The sequence below is a fragment of the Gorilla gorilla genome, chromosome 2 (assembly GCF_029281585.2).
Source record: "Gorilla gorilla gorilla isolate KB3781 chromosome 2, NHGRI_mGorGor1-v2.1_pri, whole genome shotgun sequence".
NCBI classification, from domain to species: domain Eukaryota; kingdom Metazoa; phylum Chordata; class Mammalia; order Primates; family Hominidae; genus Gorilla; species Gorilla gorilla.
The window spans coordinates 64,597,416-64,621,543 of record NC_086017.1 but is presented as its reverse complement, the minus strand read 5'-3'; the positions used below and the strand labels follow the sequence as shown (position 1 = coordinate 64,621,543).

Below are 24,128 nucleotides of genomic sequence, written 5' to 3'. Positions count from 1 at the left end.
TCGACTTGGATATGACTTGGATACAAGGAGTCTGGACTCTTCTCCCTATTAACTTGCTATGCTTTGCCTTCTTGGCCATGTGTAAAATGAAAAGAAGGCCTTCACAGCCTGGGCAGCCCTATTACTTCCTTCCCAGTGCTGTCCCCAAACTATTTGTTTCTGACATGCAACAGGGAATTGGTAATCAATTAACCTTATGAATATAAAAAAGCTAATGATTATTGAGCACTTATTATGTCCTAGTATTGAACGAGGCACTTAATATGCACCATTTCGTTAATAAGAATTAAAGGAAGAACTGGATACAAACTTTCAGTTAGACACAAGAAATGAGTTCAAGAGATATATAGTATAACATAGTGACTACAGTTAATAACAATGTGTTATATACTTGAAAATTGCTAAAAGAACAGATTTTAGGTATTCTCATCACAAATAAATAATAAAGATGTAAGGCAACACATATGTTAATTACCTTGATGTAGATTTACACAATGTACACATACTTCAAAACATCATGTTCTACACCATAAATATACATAATTTTATTTGATAGTTAAAAAATTAAAGGAAGAATTATTATTACTATTACCATTTTGAGTATTAGAACATTGAGCCAAGTTAAAGTTGACTAACTTAATTAGTAATGTACGTAAAGTTATGCTATAAGAACATATCAAACTAAATATATCAGTGGCTTAACATAAAAGTTTATTTGTCATGAACACTATTTATAATCCAGTGTGGGTTGGCAGATGCAAGGGGCAGTGAAAGTCATCTGCTCCATGTGTTCACTCAGGGACCCAGGCTGATGAAGGCTGCTGCATCTCGTGACTGTTCTGTCTGGACCATGTACCTTCAGAGTTCACAAGAGCAGAAGAGAGTACCAACACCACCACACTAGCTCTCAAATGCTTTAGCCCAGAAATGACTCAGGTTGATTTCACTCCCACCCTATTGGCCAGAACCAGTCTTGAAGCCCCACCTATAGGCAAGAAGGCTAGGAATGATGAGAGAGCATATGGATACTTGATGCACAGTAAATGTCTCTGCCATAGCAATTCTCCCAAGGCTACTCAGCTACTAAGCAGAAGAGTGGAAAGGCTTAACCACTCCACTTGACTATGTCCTCAAAATTTGGCACTGGGCATAGTGGCTCATGCCTGTAATGAGGCCACTTTGGGAGGCCAAGGCGGGCAGATCACTTGAGCTCAGGAGTTCTAGACCAGCCTGGCCAACATGGCAAAACCCCGTCTCTACTAAAAATACAAAAATTAGCTGGGTATTGTGGTGCACACCTGTAATCTCAGCTACTCGGGAGGCTGAGGCACAAGAACTGCTTGAACTCGGGAGGCGTGGTCTGCAGTGAGCTGAGATTGCGTTACTGCACTCCAGCCTGGGCAACAGAGCAAGATTCTGTCCACAAAAAAAAAAAAAGAAAAAAAAAAGAACAGAAAAAAAAAAAACAGAATTTGGAAGAAACCGTTACAAGTCTATCAGTAATCACTTAGATATACCCAGACTTTATCTTAGAATTATTAGAACTCTCTACTTTCTCATGAATATTCCTAATTCTGCACAAGTAGGTAGAAGTTATTCAGAGCCGAGCACAATGGGAAGACCCACCTTTGTTGGCACAGGCCATCCACTTTAGATTGTCTGCAAACGCAGCCTCTCGTCCAATGAGGTATGTGAAGATGCGAACCTAAAGGGAAGACAAACGCATGGCTGAGCGGCATTCACTTTTCGCCATCCTGCACAGATCACATGCATGGCTCACACACATGTGGCTTACCTCTTTAATGCTCCATGCTTCCCATCTGCAGGAACATATTTAAGACATCTGAAGTATAGTCAGCTAGAAATGTATTCAAAATTGGGGCCTTTGATCTTTTAAACCATATGGCACTGGTGGTGGTTGTTTTTCGGTGCGCAAGTCATGACAGAAGAGAATAACTGGGAATGGGAGACTGGCAGCCTCACGGGCCTGGGCTTGCTCCACACATATGGACAAGGATCATCTAAGTCTGGACCAAATCCCCAATCATTTTCCCCATTCACACAGGAAATGCAGAGTGTGCTCTTCTTGGGAATAAAAATGCCCCTGAAAGACCCTCGACATTTCCCTCCAATGGTGAGGACAGGCTGCAGACACTCTCTAACCATCTGTGGTGTCTGGCATGATATGAGAAGATAATTAACTGGGATGAGAGACACAGCCTGTGGCCAGGAGATCTATGGGGACTCTTTCTAGTCTTCCTAAGCTTTTGGTTCCTGAAGAGCAAAAAACATATGTAAAAACCTGGCTTTCTTATTTTCTATTGGTTTCTCAACCCTCTCTTATGAGGTCAGAACTCTTTGAAACAAAGCACGACCTACCTGCCAGATGGTACTTAAGGTTAAATGGAAGAAAGATATGGAATGAAAAGGTTAATATCCTTTAATTCAATTTAAAATGGTATGTGGGTCAATGCCACACAGTCCAAACAAAACCCTTCGGATGGGCCATGTGCAGCCTGTGGCCACCTCTTTGTGACTGAGGTCAGTGAAGACATGGCATTAGATGAATGACACTCAGCAGATGGTATCAAAGGCTTTACCAGGTGATGTCCTTCCAGCTCCTCTAGTCTGATGGGTCAAGTGCTCCTACTGGTCCTCCCCAGCCTTTGCTACAATTGTGGTTAGCTAGTATTTTGTGTAGCTGGTCTGTGAAGTCGATCTGCTCCACTAGAGTATCCAGTTGACTAGGGAAGGAAGGGATGTGTCTCCTTTACCTGGCTGGGCCCTGATGGAGCACTGCACTTGGAACATTGATACTCAATACATGAAGAGATTAAAAAAAAAAAAAAAACGCTTACAGTGGATTGTAAAAATGAATATTCTGTTTTAATTATGCATATCCTCTAATCTGGGCGTTATAACTTGAAGGCTAGTTGTGAGGTAATGGTTTCTTCCCAATTTAAAGGGATATGTAAATGCACGTTATTATTATGGAATGTCAGTCTGTGCTCATCTGTGCTTGGTAAGGCCATTACTTTATTTATCACAGCTCATGCAAGGGGATTTCCGGGGTGGATGGGCAGGCAGACAGACCTCTCTCCAGTCCTCTGGCTCTTCTCCACACCATTCCCATCAGAGTCACATTTGGGAGTGAGGATACGGTTTTTGTTTTGTTTTGTTTTTTAAATTGGGAGATTCTCGCTTCTCTTGGGGGGAAAAGAAAGCAAAGATCCAGCTGAGCGCGGTGGCTCACACCTGTACTCCCAGTACTTTGGGAGGCCGAGGTGGGCAGATCGCAAGGTCAGGAGATCGAGACCATCCTGGCCAACATGGTGAAACCCCGTCTCTACTAAAAATACAAAAAAATTAGCTGTGCATGGTGGCATGCATCTGTAGTCTCAGCTACTCGGGAGGCTGAGGCAGGAGAATTGCTTGAACCTGGGAGGCGGAGGTTGCAGTGAGCCGAGTTTGCGCCACTGCACTCCAGCCTGGTGATAGAGTGATGGCCCATGTCAAAAAAAAAAAAAAAGCAAAGATCCAGCCTCATATTGCCAAAAGTGAATATCACTGACCCTCCTTCATATAGCTGCACCCCCTGTTCACTTTCTCTGCCTGTCCACTGTCGGCACTTAACTGAGAATCTCTGATTGAGGGGAGAAACTGAGGCCCAGTTAAGTAAAGTGTTTTGCTTCATTTCATCAAAGTTGCATCTCATGAGAGAGGACTTCTAAGACCTCAGGATAGCACTGGTATCTGCTTTCAACCTTTGGGAGATGCTGGTTTGGTCAATACAGAAGATCCCAACCAGCTCCAAGGCCCAGAGCCAGCACCCACAGAATCCAGGACGAACTGGAATCAAGTCTCTTGAGACCAGACCCATGCTTTCTCATAAATCTTTGTCTTTAATTTCAAATTTAAGCTCTTTAAAGGGGAAACACTAGACCGACAAAAACTTGTATCCCCACTGGCTCCTTGGCAAGCAAGAAGCCTAAGAGATGCCTCTGAGGAAATGAAGCTATGAGTCTATCTTCATAAGCAAAGACCCAACACAGAACAACCCATATTTTTGAGCAAAAGTAGCTGTGAGTGCCAGCCTCCTTTGCTGTCTAGACGAAGAGCCTTCATATAAAGTGAGTTCTCTTGGAGACATAGTTAAAACTCCAGAACAATACTGTGAATCACCAGCAAAACTTCTACAACTCCTAATTTAAAAGATGGCAACCTATTTGGAAAACCAGTAGAATTGTGCCAAACTTCAGATCAGACATGGCTGCTTAAGAATAATTATGCTAACAATAACCATAATAATGAAAACCATCACCATGTCCCCTACCTCACCAGCACAGTCCTACCACGACCACCACCACCACTGTGGCTGCTACAATCAGCACCATCCCCTGGGTCAGGTAATGTGCTGAGGGGTTTATGGGTATTATATTTGTTTCATTGGTTTGTATGTTATTTTATTGCTTATGAAAGAAAATCAGAATAATGTTCAATATTTCCATTGATTTGTAGTCCTTGGCTCCCAGTACACTGACCTCCTTATCTGAGCAGAAATGGCATGAAAATGACTTGTTGCATGTCTGCCTACAAAATAAACATAATCAAAGGATGCTGGGTTCACGCCCTACATCTCTCACAATAATGCCTTTCAACTGACCACAGAAGAAAAGAGATTTTACTTTAAAGTAGGAAATATTTTGGAGAGAAATTTAATAATAGCATTTTATATTTGCAGGTTTTTTTTTTTTTACACAGTAATTCCACCCTCAGGCATTTATCTTATAGCTGGGATAACAAATAAAATGCTTATGGGGACTAAGAGGTAACAAAAAGGACAGAAGTGGTAGAAGAGAGTACATATTTTCTGGAAGCCCTAGAATTCAGATTTAGACATTTTCAAAAATACACAATTAAAAGTACAAGGATGTTCACCTTCATTACTTGTAAAGGTCAAAAACTGTTAAATTCTAAGTCTTTCTTGATAGCTGACTGGCTACAAGTTCATGGTACATTCGTGTAGTGGGCTACCCGGCAGCTATGTCCTCATCCATGATGTACTAGTAAAGGTAAAAAGCAAGTTGTGGGTTTTGTGTAGCACAAAATTCTATTTTTTTCTAAAAGTGGCCTCATACTTTTTATTTCATAAATTTTATACCATTTTACAAACTAGCATTGCTTTAATAATTAAAGATCATTTTAAGTGAAAAGAAAGTAATGACATTGCTACTTCCTGAACAACTCTGTTACAACATAGGAAGAATAAATGTTGCAGTGAAAATCAAACACAAAAAAGAGATGACATGTGGAAATTAAGTCCTGGCCTTGCATATTCCAGTTAGTACTGCCTTACGCTACTGCTCATTTAACTGAGAGCAAAACCTCTGTGAACAACAGTCAAATTGCTCCTAATTTCCATCATTAACAGATTCTGTACCCTAATGGATTTTATTTCCAACAACTGGAGTTTCTTCCCTAGGAAGCACCACGTAACAAACTTTCAGTGGTCTGCCTCGAGCCCAGCTACTTTTCAGATGCAAGGAGTGTGAAGCAGAGCCAAACCTGGGGTGGTCCTGAAGGCCAGGTGCACGACACAGACAACCATGGGAAGGTGCTGTGGCATAGTTCTGGCATACACCAGAGCTCCCCGGAAAGCCAGGCTTTCATGCTCATCATCTGCAGGCATGGAGCGCACCATTTTCATTAATGCAGCTCAAAGGCAGGGGTGAAAAAAAAAAAGTCTGCATCAGCCTCTTCGCTCATTTTGATCTCCCACTTAAGTTTGGATGGTCTTTAAATGTTCTACAAACCCAGTTAAGCTTAATAAAATGTTAAGATGTAGACTTTCAAAGTTCAAAGTCACTTACCTTAATCTACTTAGTATAAAATTTCCCCAATGGAACAAACAAAAAACTCATCCAGATTTTTTCAAAAAACCGATTATGCTTTTTACTCACATAGAAGCAATCCCCATCAGAAACTGAGAGGGGTACCCTTCTTTTTAACCTTTGGTGAAGATAGATAGTCTGTAAAGATAATGAATCAAATTTTCTCCTTTCTGCAGCCATTAAAATTAGGGGAAGGAAGTGGCTACCAGGAGAGTTATATGGGGCAATTGCACAGACAGAAAATAGGCTGCTGCTGCCTGCACATCTCCCTTCAATAATGAAGAAAGCTTGTGTTTCTGAGAGACTCCAAGAGGAGTAGTTTGTCATCTATCACGTGTAACTCATGAGTGCCTACCATGTGCCAGGGACCATTCTTGGTGCCAGGGCTACCATGGGTAAACAAAACAAATTCTGCCCTCAGGGACTTCACATTTTCTTGGGAGGGAAACATAATAAATGGCAAATTCATATAGAATGTTTATGTATTTGTTGGATTAAATGCTGATAAAGAAAATAATGCAAAGTAAGGTGATGGAGAGTAATGGGGGCTGCATTTTTAGAAAAGGAAGATGGGAAGGTCTTCCTGATAAGATGGCATATGATCAGAGATCTAGACAAAATGGAGTGGGGGAGAAGGAACAAGCCACATAGCTAATGGGAAAGAGCATTCCAGGTGAAGGGAACAAAAGGTACAAGGTCCCTGCGACAGGGAAGCTCCAGGGATATTGAAGGGGCTCATGTTAATGGAATGTAGTCACCTAGCAGAGGATGCAGGAAATTAACTTGGAGATACAATGGGTGCCACATCATGTGGATCCCTGCAAGCCACTTTTCCTTTTTTTTTTTAGGAGAGACTGAGTAGAAGTCTGACATGAGCTGATACATAATGTAAAAGGATCATTCTGGCTGCAGGATAGAGCATAGGCCATGAACAGCGCACTCAACCTGGCTGCCCATTCCATTATCCTACGATAATCTTATAATTCTGAATGCCCATGTCCCATCCACAGCCATAGAGAGTAAGGGTAGAAACAGAGGTAGTAAGTAGGAGGCCACTACAATGTTCCAGGTGAGAGATGACTATGGCTCTGGCCAGGGCAGTGAGAGTCCTCAAACTTCACAAGGCATCAGTATCACCAGGGGCCTTGAATCACATGTTGAAGGTGGAGTCTTAGCACCCACCCTCCCGAGGTTCAGAATAAAGTAGGCCCAGGGATATATATTTTAAAAAATGTCCGTGGGGTCTGACACAGGTAGGCTACGGCCAACACTTTAAAAAATGCCACCAAGCAGATGAGGTCTAAGTGAGACCAAACATTAAGAAATCACTGGAGCCATTTCCAGGAAAGCTATTCCTACAATTTACTAAGGATTGAGGCAAAACTTTAAGGAGTTTACAATCCAGTGGGTGGTTAAAAAAATAGAGAAGCTGGATCAAAATGACATTTTTTAAAAAGCTTGTGTCAACCGAAGAAGGCAGGATCATGAGACATCAGCCAGACTTGGCAAGCAGGATTAGCTAACTATACTTTCCTCTTTCCCCAAGAAAGGGCAGATCTGTACCCTGCTGTCTGTAGCTGCTGAGCTGGGTCTTCACAATCTTTGGAATTATAATAATTCCACTCTTGCTCCCAGATGCAGAGGAAAGGAAGGTTTGGAGACCAAGCACTTATAAGCCTCAAAAAACAGTCTATATTTTTATAGAAAAAAGAAGGTAATCTTTTATTTTAAAAAACATTTAACTACAAATCCATTCCTTCTATCTTTAAAAGCAAGCAAGTTATACGAATTATTTATGTCAGTGTCATTTGCTACCAAATCTCTTCATTACCTATCAGTGCCCACCTTCATGGGTTCTAAATTTTAATTTAGCTAAGTGGCAGCCTCCGTATTAGGCATGCCTTCCTGTCATCTTCCTGTCTTCTCACCTGCCCATGTCCTTTTGGACTCACTGCCCAACTCAGTTATTCCCTAAAATATTTCCAGGATTTCTCAAAATGATGAATGACTTCAGCTTTAGAAAGGGGTCTCCTGACATCTTTATGTTTTAAAGTCCATTTGCAGCTAATGAATATGTTCTTAATCTGTATCTTCACAAAAGATATTACTAACCAACTTTCATTGTTATTTGCTCATTTCTATGATTTCTGGTACAGAGAAGCATTTCTGAATAAAATCCTTAATCTTTAAGCAGAAGATAAGCGTTAGAACCTGATTACTCACATAAATGCTTCATAAATCATTGCCAATATTTATCTTCATGAAAATTCTACAAGAGGAGAGATGGGCTCAAAGAAGGTTGACTCCAAAGGAGACAGTTATATTGAGCAGGCTGCTTTAATCTATAAGCCATCATGCTCATAATAAAAGAAGAAACATCCTTATCCAGAAGGAAGAGAAAGGCAACCATGGTAACACTACCCTGAACAGCAATAAAATGGGATAAATTGAATTAAATTACAAAAGTAATAAAATTTCAACAAACGAATATCATAGATGATTATGAAAAATGGACTGTCACCTTAGGGACGCTCTAAGAGTCTATACAATCTCCTTTTTCCCAAGCACAAGTGCCTGATACCTCAAGTGTGGTATTGGAAAAAAAATTCCAATTCAGAAAAAAAAAAATTGTTATTTGTAATCTTCTGGCCAAAGGGATAAAAGTCGTTTTATGGCCATGTGTTTTGTTAAGGTGAAGGAGACAGGTGTTTCTTGGCCATCCAGAGACTACGACCTGGGGTTGGTACAATGGAACACGAGATTACATACAGCTCAATGGAGCAATAAGAAGTCAAGCTGCAAACATCCTTAAAGGTGTGTGATGCAATTTATTAGACTATCCAGCTCCACTGAATTCATTCAGAGGACAGGGCCAGTGTATTAACCATGTCTTTGGATTTTTCTGTAGTATTATTGCTCTGATGTCTGAGGCCTTATGACCTTGGAGGGACTCCCCCTCCTAGGGTTAGCTAATTCCTGGAGATAGTAAGCAACTGGCCTGCAAGTGCATTTCTGATACACAAACCAACCAATCCACAGCCCATGCCTCCAATCACCTCCCTTCATCAGGCTCTCACACTCGAGGTCATACCACCTGCCCTAATCACCCCAGGACCAGGTATCAGACAACTCAGGGCAGCCCCTCTACCCCAGTGCCCACTGAGACGATTGACTGTCCAACGCTAAGCCTGGTTGGCCTGCTTTCCCTCTTTCTTCCCATGGAAAACACAATAAAGTCTCCTGCCCTCTAGATCTCTCTCTCTGCCCACTCATCTTGCCTTGGCACTTCCCTGTGTGCCCCTTCATGGTATGGCATGCCTTCTGCTTCTAGGGAACTATGGATACAATATACTTCTTCCTTCATGACAATCATTTCTGTGTCTGTGTGCCTTATTATACCTGACTAAAACAAATTCCAGGTATTCTTAAAACAACCAAGTATTATTTGTTCCAGGTGGGTTCAATGCTACACTTACTGGCTTGGTGATCTTGAGAGAGGTATTTAAACCTACTGAGCTGTGCATGCACCTCCCTCAACATGGGGATCCTCCACCCACCCACCTCACATTGGTGATCAACAGCAAATGAGACAATGGATGCAAGGACAGGTCAGAAGCACCAAATCCCATTCAGGTAGAGTTGCATCCCACTCACATTTCAGATAACTTGCTGCAGTGAAACTAAACAAAGGGAGCCAAGGAAAGCCAAGTCTTCCATCCATAGATACTTCCCTCATCCTGCCCAGAAGTTTGGTTGAAGAAGAAGCTGACTCCTGTGGGTGAAGAATGGGATTTTTCACAGGGGTGGGTTTGGACAAGCCATCCAAGGATAATGGGGTTGACAGTTTCTAACATAATCAGGAACACCAGAGCTATAATAACAATTACAACTTTTATAACCCTTGGAGAGTCAAAGGATCCACTGAGAACTTGGCAATGGCTATAAACCTTCTCCTACCCCTGACTTCCTCCCTGCAAAATCCAAAGTCTATACATTCACAATTTCAGATAAAATTCATGAGGGTTGGGGCATTTCCTCCACCAAAACCCAGACCTGGATTGTCTAAGAACATCTGGCTCCCAGGTTAAGAACCCTTGTCTTATAAATCTCTTGTATTTTGCACTATAAATTCCTCAAAATCAAAATGGTTTCTTTGGATGATCAAGATGGGCCCTCTTAGTGGATGTGCTCACCAAATTGAGAAAGTTCATCTGGTCATTTACATGCCCATTCTGCGACAGTTTTGTGCAGAGCAGATATCAGCTATTCACATTCAGATCCAGAAAAGTTATATCAGAAGTGAGTCCTCTACATGGAGGGACATTGTGGAGAAATCAGGAGCCCTGAGACAGAATAGGCATCACTGTGGACCTTGGGTTTTTATGATGCACATCACATCATTAAGCCTTTGCATGACCACATGTAAAGGAGCAGGGATGGAAGGGACAGACAGACAGAACTGAGTCTGTAGAATCCAGCACAGTGCTTGGCAAAGGGCCAGCACTCAAACACTTGTTGATTGGCCAATACCATAAAACCCCTGTCTGCTGATACTAGGGATCCTGAAACAAACCTGTCTCCAAGCTTCAGGCTGCTGGACACTGCATGGCCTAGGATTTTTATGGCTCAGAAGCCCCATCCTGCTTCCCTTGCCCTCCAAAACACTGAGAGATCAAGTGGTGACAGCCATTTGTTCATAAGTATGCCCCATCTCTCAAGAAGGATTACAGATTCAATACCATAAACAAAAAGGCAAACTAACATGTGTAAGGCCATCAAATTAACCAAAAACAGATCAGAAAATTGACTTATGTCAAAGGGGAATAAATTAATTGTTCCACAAATTGGGATGGCAATGGTTATGTTCATAAAACATCATGGGGCTGTGTCACTCTCTAGCTTAAAGCCCTCCAGTGCCTTCCCACTGTACTTGGAATACATTCTAAACTCCTAACACCACAGCTAAGATGCCCTGGAAGGTCCAGACCTTCTCCTTCTGGACCAACTCCTTCTGGCTTTCCAGACTTTCAGTCCACCTCTCTCACTACCTGGAGTGCCCCTCACCTCCTGTTTGCATGGCTAACCCTCTTTCATCCCAGTTACCGTCATCCTCATCACCCCTTTTGTTTTCTTCATGATACTCAGCATATTCTTAAGTTATATTAATGGTTTATTAGTTTACTTATGTTTATTTCTACTTCCAAGCTGAAACACAGATGTGAGAGCAGAAGGAGGCACCTGTGCCCAATTCAGTATCTGGCATGGAGTAGATTCTCAACGAATATTAGTTACCCACCTTTTCTATCCTTCTTTTCACAAATTTGGGAAATTAAGGGAAGTCAGCATGGGACATACTTGAATTTATCAGCATAGAGCTCATTCCTTCATTGCGACTCTATTTTCAATACTTTTCTATTTTTCCAGACTGATCTGTTATCAATCAGTTGAGATTTTACTTTCTCTATGCTCAGTTCCCATGATTTCTTTTTCTCCTGAAGCTCAGTGATAACATATGAGGAAATGGAGGTATAAAAAAGCTCTGATCTGTGTTATTACAGCCTCATAGTCAGGGACCAGAAAAAAGGTGTGTTAGGCAAGGCCTCCCATGGATGGAAGATCAGTATCATAATATTTCTTCTTAGGTGCCTGCCTCTTGATTCTAGATGGAAGCCATGAAAGATTGAAGCCAATTGTATTTTAAATAACTGCCTGCTTCAGGGATTCCCTAGTAGGGAAAAGATTGCATCTTAAAATAGCAATGTGATGGTTGCTATTCCAAGTAGCTTTCAGTGGAAATCTCTCCTTTTCCCTACACTTTGTAGCAGTGGACAGATGGCATCATTTCATGGAAGCCAGAGCTGAGTGGGTAGACAAGTTGGCACAAAGCAGTGGTTACCAAACAGGGCTAAGAATTGGATACCCCCATATTGAGAATCTGAGTCTTCCCTCAAATGAGCTGTGAGGCCTTGGGGTAAGTTACTTGATTATTTATTTATTTATTTATTTATTTATTTATTTATTATTTTTTGAGACACAGTCTCACTCTGCCACCCAGGATGGAGTGCGGTGGCTCGATCACAGCTCACTGCAACCTCCGCCTCCCAGGTTCAAGCGATTCTCATGACTCAGCCTCCCAAGTAGCTGGGACTACAGGCATGCACCACCACATTGGCTAATTTTTGTATTTTTAGTAGAGATGGGGTTTCGCCATGTTGGCCAGGCTGGTCTTGAACTCCTGGGCTCATGTGATCAACTCGCCTCGACTTCCCAAAGTGCTGGGATTACAGGCATGAGCCACCGCACCCAGCCCCAGCACTGTTTGAAGTCGAGGCAGACAGACTGCTTGAGCCCACAAGTTCGAAACCAGCCTGGGCAACATGGCAAGACCTCATCTCTACGAAAAATACAAAAATTAGCCAAGTGTGGTGGTACTCACCTGTAGTCCTAACTACTTGGAAGACTGAATTGTCGGGGGCAGTAGTCAGGGCTGCAGTGAGCCGAGATCCACCACTGCACTCCAGCCTGGTGACAGACAGAAACCTTGTCTCAAAAAAAAAAAAAAAAAAAAAAAAATTAAAAAATAAAATAAATTTATATGAAAATACAAAGGAATGAGAATATCCAAAAACTCTCCTAAAAAAATAGGAACAAGGCAGGACAATTATCTCACTGGCTATCAAGGTTTATTGTAAAGTATGGTAATTAAGGCAGTGTGGCTTTAGTGTACAAATACAAAAATTGTCCAGTGGACCACCAAGGAAAACTCCAAAGCAGACCAACACATACATGGATCCCTAATTTACAACAAAGAGGACCACTGCAGAGCCTGGTGAAATAACAGTCTTTTTTTTTTATTTTTCTTATTATTTTTTTTTCTTTAGGTGGGGTTTCACCATGTTGGCCAGGCTGGTCTTGAACTCTTGAGCTCAAGCTATCCACCCACCTCAGCCTCCCAGGGTGGTGTTGAGCCACCTTGCCCAGCAAGTTACTTGATCTTTGTAAGTCTCATTCTCCTTACTTGTAAATTGGTCAACATCATAGAACCAGAATGATGTTGTGAAATGGATCAAATTAAGTAAAATGTTTGGGACTTGAGGGGAAGGGAGGATTAATTCTGCAAAGGAAGAGGGGTGTTCTAAGAGGAGATCTCCAAAGGTGCTCTTTGCCTAGACCCTAAAGAGAGAAAAATAGAACAGAGAAACAGGGAAAGGTCGAGAGTATAACGCCTGATGACATGACCTGGGTGTGTCCCTCTAGGCCTTAGAGAAAAGCTCCTCTTCCTTTAATGCTCTCTCTTCCCGCCATCCACCCCCACCCTGAGTTTGTCTCCCTTTGCCTCCCCCTGCCTCTGGATCACTGAGATCCCAAAGGCCCACATCAGGGTACACAACCAAGACCCACTTGGCCTTGGGCACAGCTGGAGTCCTTGTGATCTTCTCACTGGGATTTGGGGCCAAAGCCCCACAGTAAGAAGCCGCATGCCTCTGGACAGTGTCCCCTCTCATACCACCCTGCAGAAGCAGCACAGCAGCAGGTTACAGGTCGAGGAGTCAGGAGTTTTGGATTCTGCCCAAATCATTCTCAGACTCATTAAAACCAACAGCTGTTGTGAATTCTAAGATAGCACAGTTGCCTTTTCCCAAGATCTTGTCATTTCTATTTTCCCAACCCATCCTCCCTGTCACTAGGAATTAGTCCAAAATAGCAGTTTCCCCTGTCACCTCACCTACTGCCTTCTGGGACTTCTGTCAGTAAGAAAAGTCAAGGACTCGTCAGACAACTGGAAGGATATTGCTGACGACAGTGTTCACTCTGTTTTACCTCTGATTCTCCAAAAGGCAGACAGGTTAGGGACACAGCTCTTTGTGGAAGGGGGAAGGACAGATCAGAATGACTTGTGGGTTTTTGGTGATCTGTACGAGCTCACTTTCTGTATACCAACCTCTTGCCCTTCCAGAGACTCTAATAACCCAAGATCCTCAACTCCCACTATGGAAGCATGCGCCCTTGGCTGAAGACCCTACTGTAGGAAGCTGCCAGTAGGACTTCAGTGAGCAGTAGCCTCAGGTGAATAGGGTGGGAAGGCAAGTCAATGTTCCTGAGAATTTGGGGCAACCATTATCTTCTTTTTGAGAAGCCCCAGAGAAAGTTTATTTCTTACCTTCAGTCAGTAAAAGTTGTATTTTATCCTAAGCAATCATTGTGTCTTAATCTCTCAGACAGTGATTTGTACGGCTGTCCTGGTTCCCTCTTTGCAAGTGCAAACTGGCTCAAGCAGAGGGCTCAAATACCCCATCGGAGACTACGTGTTCTGTGGCTCCCCTGTCTTTGGTGTCCTTCTCTCCTTACTGCTGACAACTGACTTGTGTTACCTTTTCTGTTTTACGTTTCCCATCCACCCACCCTCCCACCTAGCCTTCCATCCATCAAGTATTAACTGGAAATGCTAGATACTAAACATCCTGCTGCATGCTGGAGGCACAATGGGGAGGAAAAAATCCATATGGTCTCTGCCCTTGTGGAAGTTGTAAGCTCTTGAAATACTTTTTATAGAATGGGGAAGGCAAAGGAATATGAAGAAAATATATGTATTTCTTCATACATGTATAAAACTAAATGTAAATAGTTATATATATATGCACACACACACATAATATGTGTAATTCCTCATATATATATATATATATATATATATATATATATATATATATGACATACATATGAGGAGAAGGGCCTGTCATTCCAGAACTGGGTCACTACTGCACCCTCCCCACAAAGAGCTTGGTTTCCCTGAATAGGACACATGCAATCTTGGACTCTATGGCCCCAGCTCCAGTTAATAAGGAGGATCATGTAAATGCAAAATCATCCTATTCCTTTTCTAAGCATAGTGCACTGGTAAGATGAAAATTTGAGGCGAAAAGAATCCCAATGTCTTCCCCAACTGTTTGTTCCTAGAAATAACCTTGCAGGCACTCTCCATGTTATTTTTTGTTTGTGTGTGTTTTTTGTTTTTTTTTGTTTTTTTTGTTTTTTTTTTTAGAGACGGAGTCTCACTCTCCCTCTGTCACCCAGGCTGGAGTGCAGTGGTGGGATCCTGGCTCACTGCAACCTCTGCCTCCCAGGTTTAGGCAATTCTCCCACTTCGGCCTCCCAAGTAGCTGGGATTACATGCCCACACCACCATGCTCAGCTAATTTTTGTATGTTTAGTAGAGATGGGGTTTTGCCATGTTGGCCAGACTAGTCTTGAAATCCTGACCTCAGGTGATCCACTCACCTCGGCCTCCCCAAGTGCCTCCATGTTCTTTTCTTCTTCTCTGCCAAGTCTTTTTTTTTCCTATTGAGACAGTCTGTCACCCAGGCTGGAGTGCAGTGGCATGATCTCGGCTCACTGCAGCCCAAAGCAATCCTCCCATCTCAACCTCCCAAGAAGCTGGGACTATAGGCATGCGCCACCACACCTGGCTAACTTTTGTATGTTTTGTGGTGATGAGGTCTTGCCATATTGCCTAGGCTGGTCTTAAACTCCTGGGCTCAAGATAGCCTCAGCCGCCCAAAGTATTGGGATTGCACATGTAAGCCACCATGCCCAGCCCCAAGTCTTACAGGTAAGAGAAAAGCAAGAAAAGTTAAGCAGTACTGGTCATACAATAAGTGGGAGAAAAAGGCATTGTGACAGATAAGGGCTGAAGAAGGTAGGATCATATGGGATCATAGATCATTCTTGTCTTCAAAGAGCTTCCTGTCAGTAGAGAAGCTATAAACCCATAGGCAGAACTTACATGGAAATGTATAGGGATGATGGCAAAGGGTGCTCTGCAAGGGAGCAAACAAATCAGGGAAATGCAAACCAAGAGGAACAATGTATTTTAAAAGAGAATAAACAGTCTTGAGAGCTGGCCTCTATCTTGTTTCCTTACCCTCATAGTTTTGTTTATTTGCTTGTTTGTTGTTTTTCTAGGGTCAGCATTTTTCATGGGGATCAAGAGAGGAGAAAGATACCATGTGCTGGAACTGAGTTGACTTTTTCAAAATATGTTTCCTTCAGTTGGGAGACTAGAGACTGATCAAAGCCAATGGCTCTTATGACTGCAGGAAGTTCTGCAATCTTCCATTTTAAACATGGCTTTTTGGGAGACTAGAGCTTTTCCTAGAAGAGTAAGTTTGAGGACATGTCACTATACCCTATTACACTGAAGAGAGAAGCCAGATTATCTGCCACTTGGAAACTCACTCTTTCAGAGCACTGGGCAATTTCTAATGACAGCCGGTATTAAAAATGGTCCTAGTGAACAACATGGAGTGGAGAAACAAATGACTTATTTGGAACCTTCTTGCTAAAATACCATTCTGTGACTTCTATATCTTCTGCTAATATCCTAGTCCAAGCCACCAATGCCTCTCACTTGGAGAACCAGGTGGAACTCTTACCTGAGCTCTTCCATTGCTATCCAGCCCCAGAGAGAGCTTGTTGTAACAGGAATAAGATAGAGTCCCTCTGGCTGGGCATGGTGGCTCACACCTGTAATTCCAGCACTTTGGGAGGCCGAGACAGGTGGATCACCTGAGGTCAGGAGTTCAAAACAAGCCTGGCCAACATGGCGAAACCCCGTCTCTAACAAAAGTACAACAAATTAGCTGGGTGTGATGAAGCACACCTACAATCCCAGCTACTCAGGAGGCTGAGGCAAGAGAATCGCTTGAACCCAGGAGGCGAAGGTTGCAGTGAGCCGAAATTTCGCCACTGCACTCCACCCTGGGCGACAGAGTGAGACTCCATCTCAAAAAAGAGGACAGAGATCCCCGCCTTTGCTCACAGCTCTATAGACGCCTTCCCTTATTTAAAATAAAAGTCAAAATGTGCTGACCCCTTCCCTGTTTTGTAATCTCACCTCCACTTGCCCCCCTACTCAGCCCCAACTGCCAAATTCCCAACCACCCTCTTCTTCCCAGGCTAGACTTGTAAAAAATTCCTTTGACACCTGAAGTTCTTTCCTGTCACAGGGACTTTGCACATATTGCCCACCTGCCTGCTCTTCACTAAAACATTTTAACACAGCTATCTCCTTCCTATTTTTTAGGACTCATCATTGAACTTTCCACCTCCAAAAGACCCTTCCTCCTCTCCTTATCTATCATAAGTCCCCCTTTTTAGTCTCTGCCTTGGCCTCTGTTGGTTTTCTGCATAGCACATGGTGTAATTTACAGTTATTTTGTCTGTCCTCTTGTTATATTCTGTTCCCTACACACACACACACGCGCACACACACATACACATGGATATAAGCTTCATGATGGAGATATATTAGTTTTGTTCACTGTTGTTTTCCCAACTGCTAATCCATAGCAAATACCCCAAAAACGAATAAGGTTATTGCATACAATTAAGCTAAGTGGGGATAATCTATCATGGTATAAGGAGTAAGAACATGCTAAAAGAAATACAGGGATTAAATGAGCACTAAAGTACTAAAACCTAGCATGTTGAACATCAGCCCCAAACCTGGTACCATACATGATACGACTGCATTGAGGTGGTCACTGTCATCATTCTTATTTAACAGTTGAACAAACCGAGGATTACAAAGGGTGAGAATCTGTCCCAGGTCACACAGCAGGCAAATGATAGCTACTGGACCTTTTCAAGGCATGTGGGACCCCAAAGCTCATTTTCTTAATTGCTACATTATGACATTAGAACACAATAACAGGGCAAAGTGCATGAACCAGCAGATCCCAGAATACTACCCATGGCAACAAAAACAAATAAACAAAAGACAGAGAACAAGATGTTCAAGCTCACTTTTAAGCACCAATACAAATACAAGGTTTAAAGTATTTTTGTTTGTTTTTTGCCTATCAAATTGAAAATGATGTGTTAACAACAAGGGTATTGGGAAACATCCTTTCTGCTGGTGGAAATGTAAATTGGCATAAGTTTTCTGAAAATAACTTGGCCACATCTATTAAATATTTTAAATGTGCATAACCTTTGACACAGCAATTCTACTTCTAGGAAATCAACACAAGGAAACAATCATATAAAGAAATGAAGATTTAGCAGAAAGAATATATGTTGCAGTACGGTTCACATTACAGAAAAATTACAACAACCTAAACGTATCACAGAAGGGGATTAAATTATAGTACATTTAATCATGAACTTTCATGAAGCCATCATAAATAATGGCAAAGCCGATTGCTAATGACTTGGAAAGACATCACTAAATGAACAAAAGAGGTTACAAAATGCCCCATATACAGTCTGATCCCATTTATGTGTGTGTGTGTGTGTGTGTGTGTGTGTATACATATATACATATATATATATACATGCATGGAAAAATAATGGAAAGATATATGCAAAAAGTGTCTAGTACCATAATCTCTCAAGGGTGGATAACAAATGATCCCTGTTTCTTTCCCAGTATCTATTTTTTTATTTTTTTTCCAAATTTTCTAGAATTAACATGTAATGCTGTTTTCTATAAGAAAAGTATTTTGAAGAAAAAAATTCCACTCAATTCCATTTAATAAAAATTTACAGAGGATCTCCTATGCAGCTCTGAGGTACTAGGAATATAATGGTGACCCAATCCCCAACTCCATATAGATGATATCCAGGTAGCAAACACATCATGCATGTCTTAAGTACAGGTGCTTAAGAGTAGAAGCATAGATTATAGAGGTGATGTGCTATTAAAAGGAGCTCATGGGCATAAAGATGTTCTACTGAAAATTAATTAGAAGTACTACCATCCCCACAGTTCATCTCAACAATGGATTAGACCAACAGCAACGTGAAGGGTCATCCAGAGCTGCTGAGAACTGGCAAGTCCTCATTTATCTGTGTGTTTGCAGTGGAAAGCTTATTTCCAAGGGACTTCAACCTTCATTTCATTTCACGCTTCACCCCTTTGGAAAACTTCTGACCCAAAATGTGTCCTGTGTTCAATGTGATGTGTAAATGCTAGGAGTGATTGTGGGTATCTGAGATGTGGGGGCAGAGCTTCCCAGAGGTCATGGCTTCTGAAGGCTCACCATCCATCTCTATTGTCCTAAGGGCACCAGGGAACAAAATCTAGACCCCAAAAGTGCTAGGGGAATCCACTAAATTCTGTGACTATAGAAGACTGCCTAAGCAGCAGTTCTGCCATTAAGAAGTCCAGGAAATGTGTAAATTCATTGTCAATACAGCTTTGCTGCTACTCTGGTTAACACAGTATTTTTGATCTTCTTTAGCGGTTGAAGAACAGAGAAGAAATGCTGGTGTGCTTCCTGTCTCCATGCTAGGGCAGAGAAAGACTGGAGGTAATGCCTTAATGGTTACACTCAAACCTTGCATCCCTAGGCCTGAGGCCAGTCTCCTGCTTCAGCAGATAATGAGTTTGGCAATTTCTGATAGTCTTCTCTGGATGCTAATCCCCATCACCGAACTTCCATAATGCATGATATAATTTAACACACCTGGCAGACTCACCACCAGTTCATTCTTTTGTTATGTAATAGCCCAGAGTGAAGCCGAGGATGTTAATGCTCTGACAACCAGTTATTATCCCCAATAACAGGCATTTCCAAAGGATCACTGCCCTCAGAAACCATTTTGTAATAACTGGCAACTGGAAGACAATGTAGCAAAGTCAGATGGTCTTTGTGAGTTGCCATTTACTTCCTACCGATCTGCAAAGATGCTTCGAGCATCCCCAAATGAAACAACCAGGGTAGTGATGGGGTGTCACGCACCAAGATAAATCAGTGAAGTTAGAGGGATGCACGCCTTAGAGTTACTCTTTAGAGTCTTTCTATTTTTATAAGCCTTTTCATCTTTTCCCCACATCTTTGCCCTTTTTTTATTATTCTGGCCTCCTAAAAGCCTGCTTCCAGGGAAGTTGCAGTAGTCCTGGGAGCTTTCCTGTGAACTGACTTCACTGTGAAGATGCTCTACCCTTGTGTGAGGCCCTGAGGGAAAAGGAGTCATGGGGTGAATTTCTTTCTGATATGCATGTCCTGACTTAACTGAGTCCCGCTTTAGGAAGATCATTTGAGTTGGGTATGACAAGAGAAGAATGACTTACTGTCCTCAGCATGCAACAGTTTAGGTATCAGTCTATGGCAAAGTCAGACTTTACTCAACACAATGCTACCCCGTTGCTAAGCCTGCCCAGCCTCTTGGACAACGATTTCCTTCCAGGGAGCAGTTTCACCAGACACATATCCTCTTTTAAAAATGCCTATGAATGAGATATCTTCCTTAGGATAGTTCCCCAAAACTATTATCCAAATGATATGCACTCATAGCATCCAAAGTCAAACTCCGAATTCTGAAACATCAAGAAGGTGCTTTTTTTTTTTTTTTTTTAATCTCACTGCTACAATAAAAATCGAGTTCTTTGTACTTTGTGCAGATGGCATAAATCCCAGCTGTTTGAACTTGGGCTACGTGTTCACTGATGAAATTAAATCGACATCATCTTCCTTTATCTTGACAGTTCAGACCGCTGGAGGCAACTGCTGCTCTGGCTGTCAGGTTAGGGTAGTCAGTGCTAAAATTATTATACTGCCTTTAAGTTTATCTTTGATTAAAAATTAAATTTAACTTCCCTTTATCATTTTCCATACCCCAACAACATGCATGTGTTCTCTAAGTTAAATCAAGATGGACTAAATATTTAATACCCTGCTCTAATTAGCTACAACTGTTACCTGATTTCTCTCTGTAAATGAATGTGAAAGGGCCCGGGAGGCCTAACGTTAACCTTCATCCACTCTCGTTACAGGAGAGAAATTACAGGCTCTAATTAGCTGCTTCAAATTGCAAAGAAATAGAATTTTCATAACCAGCTTATTAAAATCCTAGGGCCCCTTTGGGATAGGGCAAATTGCTTCTACCCTGATCTGCTTATCCTGGTACAACACCATACAGAAAACTTGTGTTGTCTGCCTTATACAGCTCATATTTCTCCCAAATTAATGAGTACTCAAATCATTCCAGCTGCCCTCTTGGCACAAGGAAAAACTGAAAATCTATGACTGCCAAGTGACGTGGGTAACTCAGCTGCTAAATAAAATCCGCTTAAGGGGACACAGCTGCTGAGGTGCCTGTTTACATTAAGATTACTAAATCCATGAACACAGAACAAAAGTCCCGAGATAGTTAAGTAGTGTTCAACACTTGGGTTAACCCATCTATTCGTCCAAGGCCCTCAAAGTGCAAGTGTCCCACCTAGGCAGAAACACGAGGTTTCTACCAAATGACTTCTCGCTAGGACAGATGCCTAAGCATTACCGTGGGAGAACCTGTGGGGATGGTCCCCAGTGAGTTCCCACTTTAGAAGTTCTGATCAGTTTTACTTCCACCTATGTCTAACTACAAGCCACTCAAAGCTGTCATTCTTGCTGAAATTAAACTAGATTTTAGATTTGTTAATTTTTGACATTTCATAAATCTTCATCAGAATTCTTTCTTCTGTGCTCTGACCTTTTGACTTTTTCGAGGGTCCACATAAAACTCTGATGACCACGACGTGGAAGCCTTAGGAAATGATGCCCCAAAGGTCAGCAGTCAGTGAATGGTGTCTCAAATAGAAGTGCTCAGCCATTCAGTGGGACTTCCTAAGGAGGCTCTGAATAATCACTTCAGACTGAGAGAATGAGAGAGTACTGGGAAATCAATAAAGAACAACAAGGCACAGGGGAAATGGCCTACGCATGTATTTATTCACTGAACACTCATTAACACAAAATTAATATGACCTTCCATTGCTAACCCCAAATTCCAGACACGAAGAGATTTTATTTAAATGTCTCCAAAATCTCTATTATCAATGACCTAGTCCCATTAAATTCTTAACCCAGAGTTCAAAAGCTGAACTCTCACCCCAGACCCGTGTCTTGTCCACACACAAGCATTCAAACCAAACAGCCCTTAAAGTCAGTCATGGGCCACCAAAGAACACATTAGCAAGGACCATCTTCTCTCATTGGATCTGTAAGTGTATGTGCGTGTTTTCAACAAGGATCACAAGTTGTAGCCTAGGTTCCCTGGCTAATTACAAAAACATGTTCTCTTTGCCGTCCTGAACATTCTGCCCTGTGTGCTTCGCACTGTCCAAATCATGTAAAATTACAGAGTGATGTCATCAAATATATCAGGCTCAAGGGAAACAGATGAAGATTCTATAAACACTTTCCACCCTTAAACACGTAGCCTAAACAGAATACTTCCTCTCCCTGTAAGAGAAAAACGGCAACAAATGAGATTTAAAAAACAGAATGAGGACATGTGAACATCAACCCACAAACATTTGAAGATGATTAAGGAAGCACAGGCATAAATGAAGATAAGAGGGAAAATGTTGCTCTCAGAAGAAAAAAAGGGCCTTGACACTGAAGGAACCCAATACAAAGTCAGTTTCAATTACACGGTGATGCTTTTGATCTACGCCATTGCCCTATATGTTTCTGCTTGTTCTGAAGTGTTCGTCTAAATACCTGTCTCCACAGAAGACAGGTATCAGAGAACTCAGACATTTTAACACACAGTTACAGAATCCTGGGTGCCGCTAAGAACCAAAATTTTGGAAGGGTGGAATTTGTAGGTATTTCCTTAAGATGAAGGTTACTCTGCCCCAGTAAAGACAGAATTCTCTCAAATCCTTCACCATTTCTTTCATCATGACACTTCTGACTCTTCTAGGGCCAAGATGAGCCCCAGACATGTTCTGGACCAAATGCAAAATCAGCACACAGTGTCACCTTGAAGAGAGAGCCAATGATGTAAATAACTGTGACCTGGAAAAGCATGCTTACATTTTGTTTTGCTTTTGACACTTAAATGTACACAAGTGGTCATCAACAACTTTTGGGGTACATAGAGTCTTTAAAAACAGCTCAATGTATGAGGGTCCGAAGAACCTAGTGAATGAGAAGGATAGAGTCAAGTGTCAATTATCCATGCCAATAACAGGAATAGTAGTGTGCTTCCTATAAAATGTCAAAGATCCTAAGTGTCCATTTCAGAAGGCAGTATGACTTTGCATAATATCTTTCCTAATTACTTAGAAACGTGAGTCTGAGAATGTGAAAAAAGTATGTAAATACAGGTGTGTGTCTATGCCTATATATACAATCATTTTGATCCATAACTACATAAAATCACAAGATGGATTTATACGCAATCACTAACTGACCCTTCAGACTATTCTTTTTTTGGCAAGTTGACTTTTTTAGGGTAATTACCAACCTAGTTCTGTGTGGTAGATCAAATGGGCTGACAGTCTTTAAAGCACAGTTCCCCATCTTTCTCATTATGATGACATTGTTACTTGATCTCTTGACAGTTTCAAATTAGAAAATCAACCCAAAAGATGTGTTTAAAGAGAATTTAAATTAATTTTGTTTCGGTAATGCAGCAACACTTGTTGCAAGGTGTGCAATGTATGACCGAGTCATACTCACTGTGCTATGTTAAATAATTCTGTTTCGGCCGGGCACAGTGGCTCACTCCTGTAATCCCAGCACTTGGGGAGGCCAAGGCGGGTGGATCACCTGAGGTCAGGAGTGCGAGACCAGCCTGACCAACACCGTGAAACCCCATCTCTATTAAAAATACAAAAATTAGGCAGGCGTGGTGGTGTGTGCCTGTAATTCCAGCTACTTGGTAGGTGGAGACAGGAGAATTGCTTGAGTCCAGGAGGCGGAGGTTGCAGTGAGCCAAGATCACGCCACTGCACTCCAGCCTGGGCAACAGAGCGAGACTCCATCAAAAAGAAAGAAAGAAAGGAAAGAAAGGAAAGAAAGGAAGGAAGGAAGGAAGAAAGAAAGAAAGAAAGAAAGAAAGAAAGAAAGAAAGAAAGAAAGAAAGAAAGAAAGAAAGAAAGAAAGAAAGAAAGATTCTGTTTCAATCTAACTTGTTGCCCCAAAGGAGGCAAAACACTCCAAAGTGACCATTTCCATTAGTCAGGCTTCCATATCTGCATGCTCTAGCTAGCCTTTCCAGCAGAGCCAGTGACCACTGGAAGCAGAAGTAAGGCCCAGTGGTTGTCCACAGAGACTAGTTTAACTCAGAGTTTCACAAATGTGTCTTCTGTGCATGGATACGGGTGCCACCAGGGTGGATTCTCTGGGCAATTTCAGTAGCCCCAGTGGACATTTTGTGTCTTGTTCATTACTATACTCTAAGAACCTGGACAGCAAAGTTGAACATGTAAGTGTCAAAGATGCAGGTCTATGCCTT

The 24,128-nt window shown here is 41.9% G+C and overlaps 1 protein-coding gene and 1 long non-coding RNA gene across 4 annotated transcripts in view; both read right to left on the bottom strand.

Moving 5' to 3' along the window:
• Positions 1–24,128, bottom strand: part of CACNA2D3 (calcium voltage-gated channel auxiliary subunit alpha2delta 3) — a 939,729-nt gene that overhangs the window by 314,130 nt on the left and 601,471 nt on the right. For all 3 annotated transcript variants that reach the window (XM_031009416.3, XM_031009417.3, XM_055383540.2), the window contains exon 12: positions 1,627–1,705. In XM_031009416.3, the coding sequence (XP_030865276.1) occupies positions 1,627–1,705 (79 nt within the window). The remainder of the gene's footprint in view (positions 1–1,626; positions 1,706–24,128) is intronic.
• Positions 14,213–15,483, bottom strand: LOC129532721 (uncharacterized). The gene is made up of 3 exons (XR_008678600.2): positions 15,355–15,483; positions 15,171–15,230; positions 14,213–14,239 (listed from the first exon to the last, which is right to left on the bottom strand). It is a non-coding gene; the product is annotated as an uncharacterized lncRNA (long non-coding RNA).